The sequence below is a fragment of the Lontra canadensis genome, unplaced genomic scaffold (assembly GCF_010015895.1).
Source record: "Lontra canadensis isolate GAN:19392208 unplaced genomic scaffold, GSC_riverotter_1.0 scaffold28, whole genome shotgun sequence".
NCBI lineage: Eukaryota > Metazoa > Chordata > Mammalia > Carnivora > Mustelidae > Lontra > Lontra canadensis.
This window is the reverse complement of record NW_022631022.1, coordinates 12316937-12334427: the sequence shown is the minus strand read 5'-3', so window position 1 is coordinate 12334427 and position 17491 is coordinate 12316937. Positions and strand designations below refer to the sequence as shown.

Here is a 17491-nt window from a genome sequence, read left to right as displayed (position 1 = left end):
AGCAGGCTCCCTGCTGAGCAGAGAGCCTGATGTGGGGCTCCATCCCAGGATCCTGAGATCATGACCTGAGCTAAAGGCAGAGGCTTTAACCCACTGAGCCACCCAGGCGCCCCCATAATCTGCCTTTTAATAAGATCTCCAGGAGATGTGCATGGGCATGAAAACTTGAGAATTACTGGTCCAATTGACAACTTAAGGAATTTTCCAGTTGCAATCTTCAAAACAGTAGATGGCAGCTTGCCAACAAAAATTTGAGAGAAAAAGGGGGAAAAAGGAAGTGGTCCTGGATAATATTATTTTAGCTATATCATAAAATGTCACACACTCAGCTTTTGTAAGGGGGACAAAAGACAAAAAAATTGGTAAAGAACGTTTCTGTATTTATTATTTTTTTAATTTTCTTTTAGATTTTTATTTATTACTTATTTGACAGACAGAGATCACAAGTAAACAGAGAGGCAGGCAGAGAGAGAGGAAGGGAAGCAGGCTTGCTGCCAAGCAGAGAGCCCAATGCAGGGCTCGATCCCAGGACCCTGGGTTCATGACCTGAGCCAAAGGCAGAGGCTTTAACCCACTGAGCCACCCAGGCACCCAGAATGTTTCTGTATTTAACAAACAACTGAATTTAAAGAGATTGTCTATTGTACCACCAATATCCTTGATGTAAATTTCTTTTTTTTTTTTTGGTAATATTTTTTTCTATTAAGGCATATCACACAATGTTTCACAGTGTGGTGGTTTTGTAACACATCTGAATCAAGAGAAAGCCTGATGATCCCCCTACTTCCCATCCCCACAGATATCTAGATCCTAACTAGAAAGATCATGGATTCTCTTGGTCAAGATGATCTTTGTGTTACTAGCCCAAGAATTGAACAGCAAGGTACAAAAACAAGCTACCCACTTGCCCTTTCAAGTTCTCAGATCTGCTCTAGTTCTATCTAAGAAGCTTTGTGAAATCTCAGGGTTCATAAAATTGCTTTTCAACAACTGCTCCCATGTCTGGACAGATTGGCTCATCTCTTGTCTTGAAATGCTTTCTTTCATTGCTAAGTGTCTGTCTTCATCTGACTATAGTCTTCCAGTCTCACACAGGGCAAACAAAGAATACAGAACCACACACTTGAGCAATACTTCAGGTATTTCCTGGACATGTTGACAAGATCACTGGTTCCCTTTCTTAGCACTCATTCACGCCTGCTAACCACCCTGCTGACCTCAACACACAGACTAGCCCCACGCAGGGACTGTGCCCAGCCCCTTCTGCCCGAACAGCCTCCTGGTCCTGACTTCTCCTGGTCTATCTTGTTCACGGTCACCCAAATGCAAAGGGACAGTGGGTCTGGAAGGGGGAGGCCTCACAACGGCTAGTACACGGTGGGCTCCATATCCCGGAAGAAGCCCACGACAGAAAGACAGAGACGTCTATTTTCTGAGAAGTTTGTAGCCACCGTCCTTTTAACCCTGACTTGCTTCCTATGGGGAGGCTCTGTTTTTGTTTCATCCCCTTTTTGGTGGTGGAGAGAGAAGGAGAAAGTTAAGAATGACACTGTTCCAAGTGTGTTGTGACTACTCAGGCAGCGTCAAGTTTGCACTCCTAACATGTTGTTTCTTTAATTTCAGATGGTTTCACTGCTCATACTTGCTTATACCATAGTTCAAAGGCAAAAGAATGGAGAACTAGAAGACCCGTCTTCCCCTAGAGACTAGGTTGCAATATTCTCATGGACGGAGAATTTGTGCATTTATATCCACCCAACACCATGTCTTCTGTATACCAACCATTCAGTATATATCGTGCCCACGCTGACTCATGCCTGTTTTATAACACTGATATTTCTCTTCCTCACCTGCTTCATGCTCTCTTCAGCCCGGCTTTCACGCTCTACCCCTGATCACACTCTTGCTGAAGTCACCACGGACCTCCTAACCGCCACAGACACATGGGTTCTGTGGTCCTGCATGCTGCCCTCCTTGAATTGTCCCTTCCCTTGACTTCTGGGCTTCCCTGCTCTCCTGGCCTCTCTGCCTCTCCAGTGGCTCTTCTTAGTCTCCTGATCATCTCTTCTTCTGCTGTCCCCCATAGTCTGTGGTCCCCAGAATTCTGATTTACTACCCCCTCCCATCTCACTTTTATGCTTTTTGGGTCATCCTTAGCTAAGGCCCTGACTATACTTGTAACTCCTGAGCTACATTTCCAGCCCTTGCTTCTCTCCGGAGCCCTGATCTTGTATCTCCACCAGCACCCAGGGCCACCCTCTCAATACATGAACCTAATACCGCATGATTTCTCCAATGTCCTCTCAATCTGCCCTTCTCCTGGATCCTCTCTCTTAGTTCATGACATCCCCTTTCACACAGCTAGCCTTGCACATGCTGCTGCGTCTGCCTGGAGCAATGATTCTCAACAGGAATCAATTTTGCCCCTAGGGAACCTTTGGCAACATTTGGAGACGTTTTCTGATTGTCACAACTAGAAGAGAGGGGTGTTACAGGCATCTAAGAAATGGAGGCCAGAGATGCTGCTGGACGTCCTAAGGCACCAGACAGCACTCCCACAAGAAAAAGTATCCAACCCAAATGTCAACAGTGCCGAAATTGAGAATTTCTACTCCAGAACACCTTCTTTGCTTTCTCTGCCTGGTGGACTCCAACTCACCTACCGAGACTCAGCTCAAATGTCACCACCCCCATGAAGTCTCCCTCTGTCAACCAGGTCCTCTCCTCCAGATGAATACTCTTGCATCTTTCTCACCTTCTCATACACACCTCTATTTTAGCACATCACCCGTTACACTGAATTTCTGTTTGTTTACCAGCAAATCTCTATTACTAGCGTGGGAGTTCCCCCAAGGAGACCGTATTTTATTGTCTTTCGTTCCCAGGGCTTGGGTCAGTGTCTGGCAAACAATAGGCACTCAAATGTGTGCCAGATGAATGAATTAAAGAAATCATATCTACAGAGAAATCAGAAGTGTTTCTGAAGCAAATATCTCAGCTCCCTGAACCACTCTGAAATTAATATTCTGGTTCCTCTAGGGGGTGCCTGAGTGGCTCAGTGGGTTAAAGCCTCTGCCTTCGGCTCAGGTCATGATCTCAGGGTCCTGGGATCGAGCCCCACATCGGGCTCTCTGCTCAGCAGGGAGCCTGCTTCCCCCTGTCTCTCTGTCTACTTGTGATCTCTTTCTCTCTGTCAAATAAATAAATAAGTAAAATCTTTAAAAAAAAATTAAAAAAATATTCTAGTTCCTTAGTTCTAAGAGATATGCATTCACAAGTGTACCTCTCTTACCAAATTTCTAAAATGGGTCATTCGCATTGTTGCATCACAGTTTTAGAGTCAATATTTATAAACTATATTAGTTTTTATAGGAAAGATTAAGTGTTGTTTAAAATAAATTTAACCAAATGTCTCTAAATAGTCTGCTAAAGTTAACAGAACTGTGAAAATAATGGAACACTAAAACAAATACATATTTAAAACAGTTATTTTAGAAGAACAACTAAGAATTAAAATGTGTCATCTTGAGATTAGTGTTAAAGGCTTTTGAAATAATTGAGAAAGGGTTTTTTAAAGTTCTACCACACCAGGCTTAAACAATTTACCAACCCAGGATGAAGCAACAGGAAATGAAGAAAAAGTCTGTAACATAAAGAAAAAATGGAAAGCCAAACTTTTGGATAAAAATGTGCATCTATGTGAAGAATGGAAGACATGTACAAACTTGTGCACAATGCTGAGGTACTTTAAATAATAGGATAAGAAAATCTCTGAGCATCCTAACAACATAGGTGATTTAGAGAACAATAGATAGGAGAAAATAAAGTAACAACTGAGTAAACTGTCCACAGAGTTTAGAAAACTGAAGAGTCATTTTTATAACTAGATAAAAACTATTTCTTGACTGAGCTGACAAAATATTACGGACAATGTTAAAACATCAACTACCTACTTTCATGTCAAATGTCATTACACAGCCTTTACAAAAGTAATATTGTATTTCAGCAAGTATATATAAGAAACATATGCCAGTTATTGTTATGTTCTTTGATAGCAAATAAATAAAATAAACATTATCACACAGACTACAAAGTCCCATTTTCATTCTAAGTTGTAAACACAGAACAGAGCCCTGTTGCAGATACAGGTGAAAGTTCTCACTAGATTTTAAAATATTAGCCATTAATGAGTGGTTACTACAGAGAGCTAGAAACGGGATATTATGCTGCTGGAGACTGGTAGCTAAACACGTAAGAAAAGAATTTCTAGACTCTCAGTGCTTTAAAAACCAGGGTCCCTGACCAAAGCAGTGATTTAATTTCACGGCTGCTCGGTACAGATAGCTGACATTACTAAATGCTACTCTAATATCAACTTGTTAAATGTGAATCCAGACTCAGCATATCAGAATACTAACCCAGACTAACTGGAGTCATGGAAATATTTTGGGAGCTGTTTATTTATAAATGAGTTACAATATACCACTATAATTAGATTAATATATAATTATTGATAAACACAGGATTATTTCTAAAATCCCTGTATTGTTGCCACTGCTAAGTTTAGGAAAAATAACATTAGCATTTTCCTTTTAAAATAAGCCTTTACCAATCAATTAGATCAATTTAGATCTAGTTTATGTTGAATTTAGTGGTTGCAGCATTGCTTACCAATACTTTTATGTAGAGTTGCTTAATAAACATTAACTGGAGGAACAAATTAAAGCTCTCCAGCAAATTACACATTTCTGAACTATTTATAATCCAATAATCTCCCCAAAAACAGAATGTGCACAAAGCTAGACATTTGGCTGTCACAAAAAAATATTTAAGTTAGCTTACCTACATTAAATAAAAAACAATATAAGTGTATTTTTTTGCTATGCAAAAGGCATTTAGTCACACTTTATTAAGAAACATTAAAAATACCTTTTTTCAAAAGTATCATTAACAAACTATAATATTACTACAAAATCAACTATTTTATTTTATTTTATTTTTTTAAATCAACTATTTTAAGGCTATGTCTATAAATACATTTATCTATAAATATTTCTAAGTTAATTATTCCTTTCAGATTTATTTCCTTAATTGTAAGATAAGTTTACAAAATACATGTAATTTAATTAGCAAATTATTAATATGTTTCTTTATAATGTCACTTCATTGTTTTCTTTCAGGAGGCAAAACAGTTCCATGGATTATCATCCTCTAAAAACTAGTTTCTTAAAAGTCTCATAAATAAAATTATCCTAAAATATAGATCAGAATTTGAAATCTGATCTTTATTCATCTTCAATAAAGTAGCTGCTTATATTAACATCTGGGTATTGGGTAACAATAATTACATTTATGAAATTTGAAAAGAGAGAAAACTATCAATTACTTAATATTTTATTTACCTAAAGCCACTTGTCCAGAAGTAAAAAAAAAATTTTTAATATAGATACTGAGTTATATAAACACAGATAAAGAGATAAGATTTTTTTTCCCCCTAAGCTATTATGTACTGTCATCTAGAATTGGTTTAGCCAGAAAAAAATTTTAATTTCCTGGAATCTGGCAAGACTTTCCAAATACAGAAATTTTTAAAATCTACTTAAGTTCAAATACTTTGGAAAATCTAGTTAAGTTCAAATACTTTGGAAAGGCTCAATTATATAAAAAACTATTTTGGTTAAGATTCATTAGAGTTAAATGACTAATAAACAAAATTATCAAAATAACAAATTACTAAGGTAACTAGAAGAGTATGGGAAACGCCTAGCAATTGAAACCAAATTCAAAAAATATAAAATTTATAATTCAATATTGTTGAAAGACCGAGTTACATTTTAGAAGCAGTCTTAACTGGTAGCTAAAGGAAAATTGGGTGGAAACAAAATTCCTGTGGTTAAGGGTATATACAAATGCAAATGCCATTTATTTTTCCTCTGCTTTAAACATGCAGAGTAATCGTTTTTATCAATGTTCTACTAAATACACATATTTTAGAGGAACATTTTCTTCGCATTCATTTGTGACAACATTTTTGCATTTTTATGTAGGCTTTTTATTATTTAATATTTTAAATAAGCATTCTATATTTTACCTTATTTCACAATGATTAAAGGGGGTGAATACTGAATGAACATTTTTGAAAGAGGAATAAAATATGGAGTTAGACATAAAAATGCTATGTTCCTTAAAGAAAAGATATACCAAGGTAAAAATGTTATGAAATAAATTATTACTTAAAGCTTGTTTTTGTGCTACAGAAATGTTTCATGCCTTAAATCACTTTGGAAAGATTTCTTCTTTCTTTTCAATGCATATTCCAATACTGGTAAAATAACAAATAGATTGAAAAACTATTGGGGGTCCTTCAGATTTGCAAATAGAAAGATTATGACTATAAAACACTTGCTAGCTAAGTCATAATAAATTTTAACCAAATATTTCATAAAGCTTTTCTGGTATAAATTAACATTTACCAAGACCCAAGACCAAAGGAAACTTACCTCATAAGAATGTTTTAAAGAATTAGATAGTTCATTTGTGAAATCTCTGTTACTGTCTCTTGATAAGTTATCAAGTTTATCTTCATTTCCAGATGCAAACTTTATGAGTAATTGTGATGGTCCCCCCTTGGAACAATTGTGTTTAAGGCTGGATAAACAGGAAACATTTGGGTAAGTTCCTCCCAATGAAATACTTCTTTGTAAAACAGCATGGTTTTTGTTTATCTGTAAATTTGGTCTTTCCAACTGTCCACTGATATTTATTTGGTAATCTATGTTTTGAGAGGATGGTAAACGTGCAGATGTCCTGTGCATAGGCTTAATGCACTCTGAAGCAGAATGAAGCTTCATTTCTGACATCTCTGGTTTACAATCACCATTTGCTGTTTCACAATCTAATGCAGTTGCTCTTTGTTGGGTGAAGTGCACTGAGACACAGGAATATCTTTCAGGTGACTTTTCACAGGCAGGCTGACTCGGACGATTGCGTGCAACAGCAATTCTCTTTTGTAATGAGCCCTTCCTGTGAAGTGCTCGTATGTCTCTTCCTTCCCCGGGAGTACACATTGTTTTCGATAACCGGAGCCCATTGACAGCTGTGGAAAGAAATCCCTTAGCACCCGTCCCATCCTCGCTGTGGGCAATCTCACCAGGAGAAATAATAAACTGGTGTGAGGTTTGATAGGATCCTTTGCTTGGAAGAATCTCCGTACTTGTCGGAGAAGTTGGTGGGGTATTTGAGGGGCTCCGAGGGAAAATGACTAAAGATGAACAACGTTTTAGTGGAATTTTCGAGTTCCCGCTCACTGGCAATTTCATAATTTCTAGTCCACGCTCCGGGTCATCCTGGACAAAAGGAACAGTACTTGGGCTTCTTGAGAAAATTTCACATGGGGTAGTGTTCCTGTTTGGCACACTTCTATTGGAGGTGCTGTCGGAAGGGACATTTCCACCCAAAAAAGGATCATCCGTTGGTGGAAAAGGAGAACCACTGCTGTCGCTGATGGTACTGCTTGTGTAGGAACCACTGCTCGTGATACTGGTGCACGACCCGTAATCACTACCGTTGCTGCTGGAAGACCCATTCTCACTGGTGGAAAAGTTGCTAAGGCTACGGCTGCGAAGGGCAGGACTGCTCACAAGGTCACCATCACTCCCAGCGTTCAGTTCGTTCTCAGGCACAGCACTGTGCTCCATGCCGTCCCTCAAGACACACGTCCACGAAGCATCCTCCCCATCAGCTAAGACACTGCAAGGCTGGAGACATCCACTGTACCTTGTTGGCTGTAGTGAAATCTGCAGACAGCTGCTCTTTTTATTAACATTTTCAGGTGAAGGCACAGATGGTCTTTCCTGAGTCTTAACGTTTCCCTGCATCAACGGAGCTCGCGCGGTCTGTCTAGGAGTCAGCTTCATTTGTACAACGTTAGACGTTGAAATCCGGCTTGGTTTCTTGAAGCACATGAGAACACTGCTCTCCAAATCATCTCCGGAGCTTTCTGACAAAGGGTAAGTATTGCTTCTTCGGGCTGCAAAGTGCAATCGTAAGCTTTGTGCCATTTGTTCTCATTTCCAAACATGTTAAGGGCTGAAAGTCATAACAAAGATCTCTGTTGGTAGACAGGCTAGCGGCAGCTGGGCTGCATCAGAGGAAAAAATCATTTGTGGTGCCTGAAAGAGCTCTGAAGTAGTAGTCTTTCTCCTAAGTAAAACCTTAGATACCAGATATCATAGAAAGAAAAAGACGACCCATTCCTGAGACTGACGTTTCCACATATTTTGAATCGCTTGTAGTCAAAATGCCTTCACTTACAAAGCACTTGATTTCCAGCGACCTTTCAGCTGAGCTCAGCTGCAGCGCACTGCCTCAAACACTGCCAACCTTGTTTCAATTATACCTTCTCCAATTTGCATGAATGAGTAACACAAGAACAACAATCTTCTAGCATTTCAAGTTGAAAGAGTGTTTTTTTTTTCACTTCTGCTCTACTAAATGAACATTTAACCATGTGAATCAAGGCGCCTATACTTTCTCCAGCAGTTTGACCACTAATATTTTTACCCAGAGGGATAGAATTACAGGAAGTTGGTAGGAATGAAACCCCATGTAATTGAGTATCAAATCAAGGGTTGAATTTCCAAAGAACAGCCAAACTAGGAATCTCGTCAAGTTAGTTAGTGCAGAAAGGCATATATTCTGTTTTTGTTTGTTTTTTTTAATGTGTGAATTCAACGTATAAATTCGGAAGTACCAAAACTTTGGGGTGAACTAAAACAGACGCATTAAATCAGATAGATAAATAGTTTAGCTTCCAAAACACCACTTATGAAAAGTGAAAGCTTAAGGATAGAAATACAAAATGAGCCTAGTAATACTATTGAAAAATTGAGCATAGGTCTGAGAAAGAAAAGTTTTAAGAGAAGCTGTCACCAAGCATTTTCTCCTGTAATTTTAAGGCCTTTTCCAGCCAAGTAGTACAGTCTTTAAATGATGCCATTTATATTTTGACTATTAAAACTCTGCCAAGAAATAGCCTAGGCAAACATTCCATTAAAAATATATGCAGATTAGACAGAAAAACTATACCCCAATATAGTTTGAGCACACCAGATATTTTATTCCACTGTCTCTGCAATTCATTCACTTAAGAGAGTGGTGTGGTAAGTAAAGAAGTCAAAAAAGGATTTAACACATCAAATAAACATATCTCAATGCCAATTCTGTTCTGAAAATCCTAAGAGCTCTTTGCTGGCCCCTACTGGTGTGTTGAAACAATCCACTTAGCTGTTTGATATTTATAAAGAATACAAACCTTGCCGTACATTTCTTTGTATAAACAAAGTACATACTTGTTTACATTTTTGAATACTAGCGTTGCCCTAGAGGTGGAATTACTTACTACTGTTGATAAAGCTCCTGCAGTAGAGAACAGTAGACTGTTTGTCCTCCTAGAGGTTGTGATTTTGTATATATATTTTTTCTGCTTTGTATTTATTTAACCTTTACTTTATTTTCAGTTTACTAGGTAATAAAAGTTTAATATTTTAATTTCTCCCCTAAATGTCATAGACCAAGGTTGGTATTCTATTTGAAAGAAACAAATTTATTTTTAAATAATACTCTAGGGTATATTTAAACCCCTTACCTGAATTTTATAGCTGGAACTCCAGTAATAAATATATACTGGCTCATTCATAGGAAAGTAAAAAGTAAAATAGTTCAGTTGTTTACACCACATGGTACTACACCCAAGTTGTATTTTTCTAAGTAAGATTTTTTTTCTAAGTAAAAGTAAATATGTAAAACATATACTTGTACTTTGTTTAAAAAAGAAAACGCCTTAAGATAGATCTGTTCTCAATCATAATTTTCTAAACAGTATTTTTAATCAATTAGAATATGATGAAATAGAAATATGGAATTTATGAAATTATGTTTCTGACTAGGATGATACAGTACTATGTTTCAGAATATGTACAAAATTGTAAACTTAGCAATAAAATTATTATGTAATTTTGGTTTTATATAACCTACCTCCTTTAGGATTTTACAGACTTCAGTAAGTATCCCTTATAATCCTCTCTCTTTATAGAAGAAAGAGTCCCAATCTTTTCACCTTGTCTTCAAATGACTTCAGCTTTTCTTCCTCAATTAAGTTAGAGGTCTCATAACTCAAAGAAGGGAACACATCTAAGAGGCTAATTAATGAGATCTAACTGCTCATGCCTGTGGCCTAAAACATCTAGTTAACAGGCAAAGTTCCTCTGGTTGTTGATATAACTGAGCCTCAGGTATTTGGTTAGATAAATGTTTTCTCTTTGGTAAGCTTCACTAGAAGCTTCAGTCTCAAGCGCCCCAACTAGATTTCAAGCTTGCAGAGTGCCAGGACCATAACTACACTTTTCTTCTGATCTTCCTGGGCTCATGCTGGGCACCGAGTAAGCACAAAGTAGCACCAGAGAGAAATCTGGATGGATGGATGGATGGATGGTCACCACACTTCCTCCGACTGCCTAAAGCTTTCTTTAAGGATTTTTTTTTTAAGTTGATCCAGCTATCACTTCTGAAGAAATATCAAAAAGTACCGCAGCTGGACAAGAAGGGATGGTGATTGAAAGTTTTCAAGGAGGGTTTCAGCCAAGGAAAAAGAAGGTGAAAGAATCACATGCACTTCCCAGCCTGCCAGTCTGAGTTTCAACCGCAGAGAGGCTCAACAGGGTGCACTGCTGGCTCTGGGCTGGGACTGCACAGGATCTGTCCCACCATCACAGCAGGTAAGTGGAGAACTGGGGGCAAAATGTAGCCCCTTAGTCAGATATTCCAAAAGAGGAGAGTAACCCCAAACTTAAGTGGAGAAGAGCTGGAGAGTGGTGACGGCCCTCATCTGGGAGGAATCTATGCAAGTTCTGAAGAATTTCACCTTCTGGAATGAAATAGATAATGTCTGAGGATCAGATTAAAGCTCAGGGCCCCACATTCTGAGGCGTTTTGTTATTGATGATCTACATAGAAAACAATGCGATGATCGATCATCTCTGGATAACCCTCATCATTGACTGGAACTCTGAAGGCCAAAGTCCACTGTGATGATTAATTGTACGTGTCAACTTTGCTAGGCTCTTTAGCCCAGTTGTTTGGACAAACAGCCGTCTAGATATTGCTATGAAGGTATTTTTCAGATGTGATTAACATTTAAATCGGTAGATGCTGAGTAAAGCAGATGACCCTCCATAACGTGGTCGTCCTCATTAACAGCTAAAGGCCTTAAGAGCAAAGACAGATTTGCTGAAGAAGAAGCAATTCCACTTCAAGATTACATACATCAGGATTACAACTGCCTGAGTTTCCAGCTTGCTGGCCTGCCCTACAGGTTTCAGATTCAAGGCTGTGACATCAACAACTCTTACTGGAATATTCAACCTGCTTACCCCATCTCACAGATTTCAGACTTGCCAACTTCCAAAATCACATGAACCAATTCCTTGAAACAGATCTCTCTCTCTCTCTTTCTCTCTCATTCTGCCTGTGTGCATGTGTGTGTGTATCTCCTATTGGTTCTGTTTCTCAGGAAAACCCTGACCAATACAACCATTAAACCTGAGAAGCATAGTTATCTCCATTCAGAATATAGAATATAGACACCTCCTGAAGCTTCAGGCTGGATGTATGCAGGTGTATCTTTTAGGTCAGTGACAAAGAAGCAAGGATTTTCATATTGGTTTCATTTCAAGGCACATCGTTCAGAAATGTCCCGTTACTATCATCACCATCATGATCACCATCCCCAAACTGCTGGTTTATAACCCTTAGGTCTTAAAATGGACTGAACAAGAGGGATATAAGCCTACTCTTTTTTTTTTTTTTCCAAAACAAATTAACACGTATATTACAAGTATTTTCCAGAGGACAAGAAATTGTTTCTGCTTAAAATTTTATCTGTGCCCTTCGCCATACATTTCCAAAGGAAAAGGATGTGTTCTTAATTTAGTTGTGAATGCTATAGGGGAATAAACATAAATGACATTTATAGTAGCACAGGACATTAACTGCTATACAAGCAAGCCTGTTACTCTACGAATGGCTAGAGTTTCTAAAACATCTCAGGTGATATGTAGACTTCAAATACCTGCTGGGACTAACAACAAGTCAGGGGATTAGTATGACATACGTCACTATTTCTTGCTTTTTGAGAAAAGCTGTATTTCTAATGCATAGCAGAGTATCCAACACAGTTGGCACATGTTAAATGGCACATGTTAACATGTCACAGAGGAATGGATTCAGAGTGACGGTATTTTAATAAATTCAAAAATATGCAAAGGAAACTATAATCAGAGATACATATATACATGATAAACAAGTTTATTTTTTAAAGCAATGATAAGCACAATATTCCAGACAGTGGCTACTACTTGTGGGGGAAGAAAAGGAGATGCTACTGGGAAGGGGAAAGGGAGGTTTGTAGATTTTGGTAATGTTCTAGTTCTTAAGTTGAGTAATAAATGTGCAGATATTTGTCTTATTGTTTAAAATGAGGATTTAGGGGCGCCTGGGTGGCTCAATAGACTAAGCCTCTGCCTTCGGCTCAGGTCATGATCTCAGGGTCCTGGGATCGAGCCCTGCATTGGGCTCCCTGCTCATCAGGGAGTCTGCTTCTCCCTTTCCCTCTGCCCCTGCTTGCTCCCTTTCTCTCTCTCTTTCACTCGCTTACTCTCAAAAATAAATAAATAAATAAAATATTTTAAAAAATAAAAATAAAGTAAGGATTTATATTATATGCACTTATTTGTGTGTTTATTTCATGATTTAAAAAACACAAATACTAAATTTCACCTGGTCCCATCTAGAAAATCTGTAGAGACAGAGGTGGAAAAAATCTCTAGTCTACAGAAAAGGCAAAAACACAAACAGAAAACAAAAAACTCTGCACCTGACCATTCTGATAACCAAACGTCAACATCTATCATGTCAATCAGCCTTAAAAAGTTTGACTGCAGTTAGTGATGAAGTGTCCTTTGGCAATAAAGAAGCCTTTTGGCTTATTACGATTGCTAATAGATAGATTTCATTTGCAGTATCTTCCATTACTACTATAGTTACCACTTCTTGAGGGGGAAAAATATGTTGTGTAGTCTGACACTAAAAACAAATTTTAAAAATCCGGTTTCTTTCTTAGCTAAAAAATCAATGATTGTCTCTTAATAACTGATATGCCTTGAATACATAACACTGTTCTTACACATTCGTGTTCAAATCTTATAGGTTTAAAATATACACGTACGATGCTAAGAAGATCTGAAATAGCATTCCTAAGAGACAAAATTAGGAAAACGATAGGACTTAAACAGAGGAAATCAGGAATTAGAACTATCTTTTCATAAAAATAAAATCAGGCTTACTTTTGTCTTTTTATCCTCCTAGGTAAGAGCTGGCTGTTCTTTTTTTTTTAAATTTTATTTACTTATTTGTCAGGGACAGAGGGAGGGAGAGCGAGCACAGGCAGACAGAGGCAGAGGGAGAAGCAGGTTCCCTGCCGAGCAAGGAGCCCGATGTAGGACTCGATCCCAGGACACTGGGATCATGACCTGAGCCAAAGGCAGCCGCTTAACCAACTGAGCCACCCAGGCGTCCCGAGCTAACTGTTCTTTAGAGGACTTTATCAGTGTGAAGGGGACAGACAGTCTTCCTTGTAGAAGAGTGGGGGTGGGTAGGGAGAGGGAATGAGGCAAATCCGCTCAGGGAGAGGGCTTCCTGAGCCTGGGCATACCCACCACAGCACAGAGCATGAGTGTAAGGGAAGGTGAGACAAAGAGGCCAGCTTTCCTTGAGTAAGGCTGCAATCTGTGCAGAAGTGACAGAAAGAGAGGTACTTGGGGGAAAGTGGAAGGGTACACAGCAGCACCAGGAAAGAGGGGAAAAAGTTGCATCCACCTCTCCATTTTGCGCACAGCCTCCATAACCCCCTTAAGTCGCCTCTCACGTCATGGATTCCCAGCCCATGAGGCGCTGCTCTACTGAGATAGACCCTCGCTTCCTGTTTCACGCCACCAGTACAATATAACTTACCAACCGATTTTCATCAAATACTTCGAAAAGAAGCCGGTGCTGCTGAGGATGGACCTAAGTAAGAAAAACACAAAGTTTCTTTAAAAACAAGTGAACATCAATCAACACGGACTCTGAGAAATTAATGCTTGAGATGTTGCCATTTCCTAATCCCTTCTATTTACGGTGTTATTTTAAATTACACGAGACACGTCATACAAAGGCAGGGCAATCCTATGTCACCCATTTTCTGATAGTTCTACCATAACAACGAAGTGGATTTGCGTGCTTATTTTTACATTTTTTTTTCTAAAATAGGATAAAAGAAAATTTCAAAAATTATTTAAATATTTAAAAATATAGATTGTATTTTAACTTCTTATGATCAATTTTATTTACCGACTTCTTATGTATCAAGTTAGAACTACCCAAAGTGGATACTGATTTTATGGAAACTAGTTTTCTGAATCCTTTTTAGTAGTGACTTGATATAACTATTTGTTGCTTCTACTATATAAAGGACACAAGCACTCAAGAGGTATACACTGAGTTTTCACTTACAGGATGAGTAAAAATTAGCATGCAGTATTTTTTTTTTCAAAGCTGATACTTTCATGTTTGCTGAAATATTTCAACATCAAGCTACTACCTACTAAATATCAAATACAAAGAAAACCTTTAACAATGTTTTATACCAGAGGTTAAGATGACATATAAAAAATTCCCACATTTAAACTGATTTTTCCCCTATGATACATTACACACTGTGATATTTTAAAACTTTGGTTTACAAAAAACAAAAAAACCTTCCAAGCCCCCCAATTTTGGTTTCCATATTAAAAGTATTAACAACCTTCAGCAAAAGGTCTATCAGGTGTGACAAAGACATTTAGATAACTAAGCAAATGTCCACTCTCCCATATGTCCTTCTAAGAACACAATCCTAATTTTACCTGTAACAATATGCCCAGGTCACCATACTGTACAACTCTGGGGGAGAGAGGCATTAATTTTCCTAAATTAAATAAATAAATAAAGTTTACTAACCTTCATACACAGACTGATCGACCTGATGACTTTTTTTTTTTTTTTTAGGTTTCAGAACAATTAAGAGGTAGAACTTTTAGTTTAATCTAGCCAGACTAATTTCAAAATACATGCTCTTAATTACTAAGTTATATGGCCTCTCAAAGTAAAAATAAAATAAGATAAAACAAAACATATGAAGTAAATGATACAAAAAGAAAACAAGTAATTGCATTAACATAAAAAAAGTATTTCATCAGAGAAAAGCATTACATACAACTATAGTTTCAATCTATAGCATTTAGTGTTTACAGTGAAGATGCAATTGGAATAAACATCTCTTAAAAAGTCATTAAAATATACAAAATACATACTAGTGATGACAGAATTATTAAAAGTAAATGTAGTCTTTATTTTTTTCATTTATTGATATTTTCCATAGCCTGATATAGAGCCAGATATCTAAGTATTCCAATGCCAAGTTAAAAAAAAGTTGTATTTTTTGATATTAGGCTGCAACATACAAGAAACATCTTTTCTGCCTTCAATAAACTTTATTCAGTTTATTTGGATTCTCTTTATCCTTATAATTTTTTCAATTATGTTTCTATTTTTCTTACTATTTTCTTAATATTTAGCTCATTTTTCCTCATGTATTCTATTTTAAAACATTAATTCCAGTATAATTAATAATAGAGTGTTAAAGATTTTTTTTTAAATTTTTTTCATTTGACAGACAGAGATCACAAGTAGGCAGAGAGGCAGGCAGAGAGAGGGGGAAGCAGCTCCCTGCTAAGCAGAGAGCCCAATGTGGGGCTCAATCCCAGGACCCTGGGATCACGACCTGAGCCGAAGGCAGAGGCTTAACCCCCTGAGCCACCTAGGTGCCCGATATAGAGTGTTAATTAGTTTTAGGTGTACAATAAGTGATTCAACACTTCCATACATCACCCGGGGCTCATCATGACAAGTGCCCTCCTTAATACAATTCACCTGTCACCCATTCCCCCCCACTTGTCTCCCCTCTGGTAACCATCAGTTTGTTTTCTGTATTTAAAAGTCTGTTTTTCTGTTTGTTTCTTTCTTTGTTCATTTGTTTTGTTTCTTAAATTTCGCCTATGCATGAAATCATATGGTATTTGTCTTTCTGATTCATTTATTTCACTTTGCATTATACCCTCTAGTTCCACCCAAGTTGTTGTAAATGGCAAGATTTCTTTTTTTTTTAATAGTGGACTAATATTCTATTGTGTGTGTGTGTGCGTGTGTACCAATCTTCTTTATCTATTCATGGACAGTTGGGTTGCTTCCATATTTTGGCTATTGTAAATAGTGCTGCAGTAAACAGGGGTGCATGTATCTTTTAGAATTAGTATTTTCATATTCTTTGGGTAGTAAAATTGCTGGATCATATAGTAATTCTATTTTCACTTTGAGGAACCACACTATTTTCCACAATGGCTGCACCAGTTTGCATTCCCACCAAGAGTGCACAAGGGTTCCTTTTTTCCACATCCTCGCCAGCACTTGTTGTTTCTTGTGTTTTTTACTTTAGCCATTCTGACAGGTGTGAGATGGTATTTCACTGTGGTTTTGATGTGCATTTCCCTGATGATTAGTGATGCTGAGCATCTTTTCATGTGTCTGTTGGCCACAGCCTGATGAGCTTTTTATATACACATGCTGTGTCATCATCACCTAGATCAAAGTATCGAATGTTCTGTTCTATTTTATGTATTGTGTTCTCTGTAATTAGTGCCCTCTGGACTTGTTCAACATGGACATTCTGAATATGTCTATCTAAAAATGATTCCCTTTTTTCCAGGGACAACCAAAGAGGCCAATCTATTGGAAGTCATTGGATGGGCTTCTGGGAGAGCTCCTTAAGTGGGGCTAACTCAGCTGGAAGAAAGAGATGTTACAGCTGCCCCTTGCATTTCTCTTCCTGACTTGGTCAGGACAGCTGGCTCTCGTACAGTCACATTGTGGCCATGGAGCAAACAAAGGGGATGGAAGCCCCAGTCAAAGATGAGACACCATGGAAATAGAAAAGCAGTGTAAGACAATCATCTTTTCTAAGAAGAAATAGAGGAATTTGGGGAGGGGATGAACTTTGAGCTGAAACTTAACAATGGAAGAATTTGAAGAAAATACAGAGAATATTTCCCAGCAAGGAGATTACATGAGGAGAGACATGGGGGCAGAATGAGCATGCTCTAAGGACATCAAACTGATAACATTTTTGTATTAAAAAATGGCAAAATTTTGGATTAGTTAGGCTAGAGCCAGGCTGAGGGTACTGAAATCCAGAAAAGGAGTTATGACTTGGCTGGTAGGGAAGAAAATGAAGCTTTTAAAGGAAAAACGACATGATGTGGGTCATACATAAATATTATTTTGTCAGTGATACACAAAACAA

At 37.8% G+C, this 17491-nt stretch overlaps 1 protein-coding gene across 4 annotated transcripts in view; it reads right to left on the bottom strand.

Moving 5' to 3' along the window:
- The window catches only part of NEDD4 (NEDD4 E3 ubiquitin protein ligase), a 128222-nt gene that overhangs the window by 65144 nt on the left and 45587 nt on the right, over positions 1–17491 (bottom strand). For 2 of the 4 annotated variants that reach the window (XM_032864891.1, XM_032864892.1), the window contains 2 exons: positions 14068–14121; positions 6501–8088 (listed from right to left, as the gene is read on the bottom strand). In XM_032864891.1, the coding sequence (XP_032720782.1) occupies positions 6501–8060 (1560 nt within the window). In that variant the 5' untranslated portion in view covers positions 8061–8088; positions 14068–14121. The remainder of the gene's footprint in view (positions 1–6500; positions 8089–14067; positions 14122–17491) is intronic. The other 2 variants (XM_032864895.1, XM_032864894.1) reach the window with 1 other exon arrangement.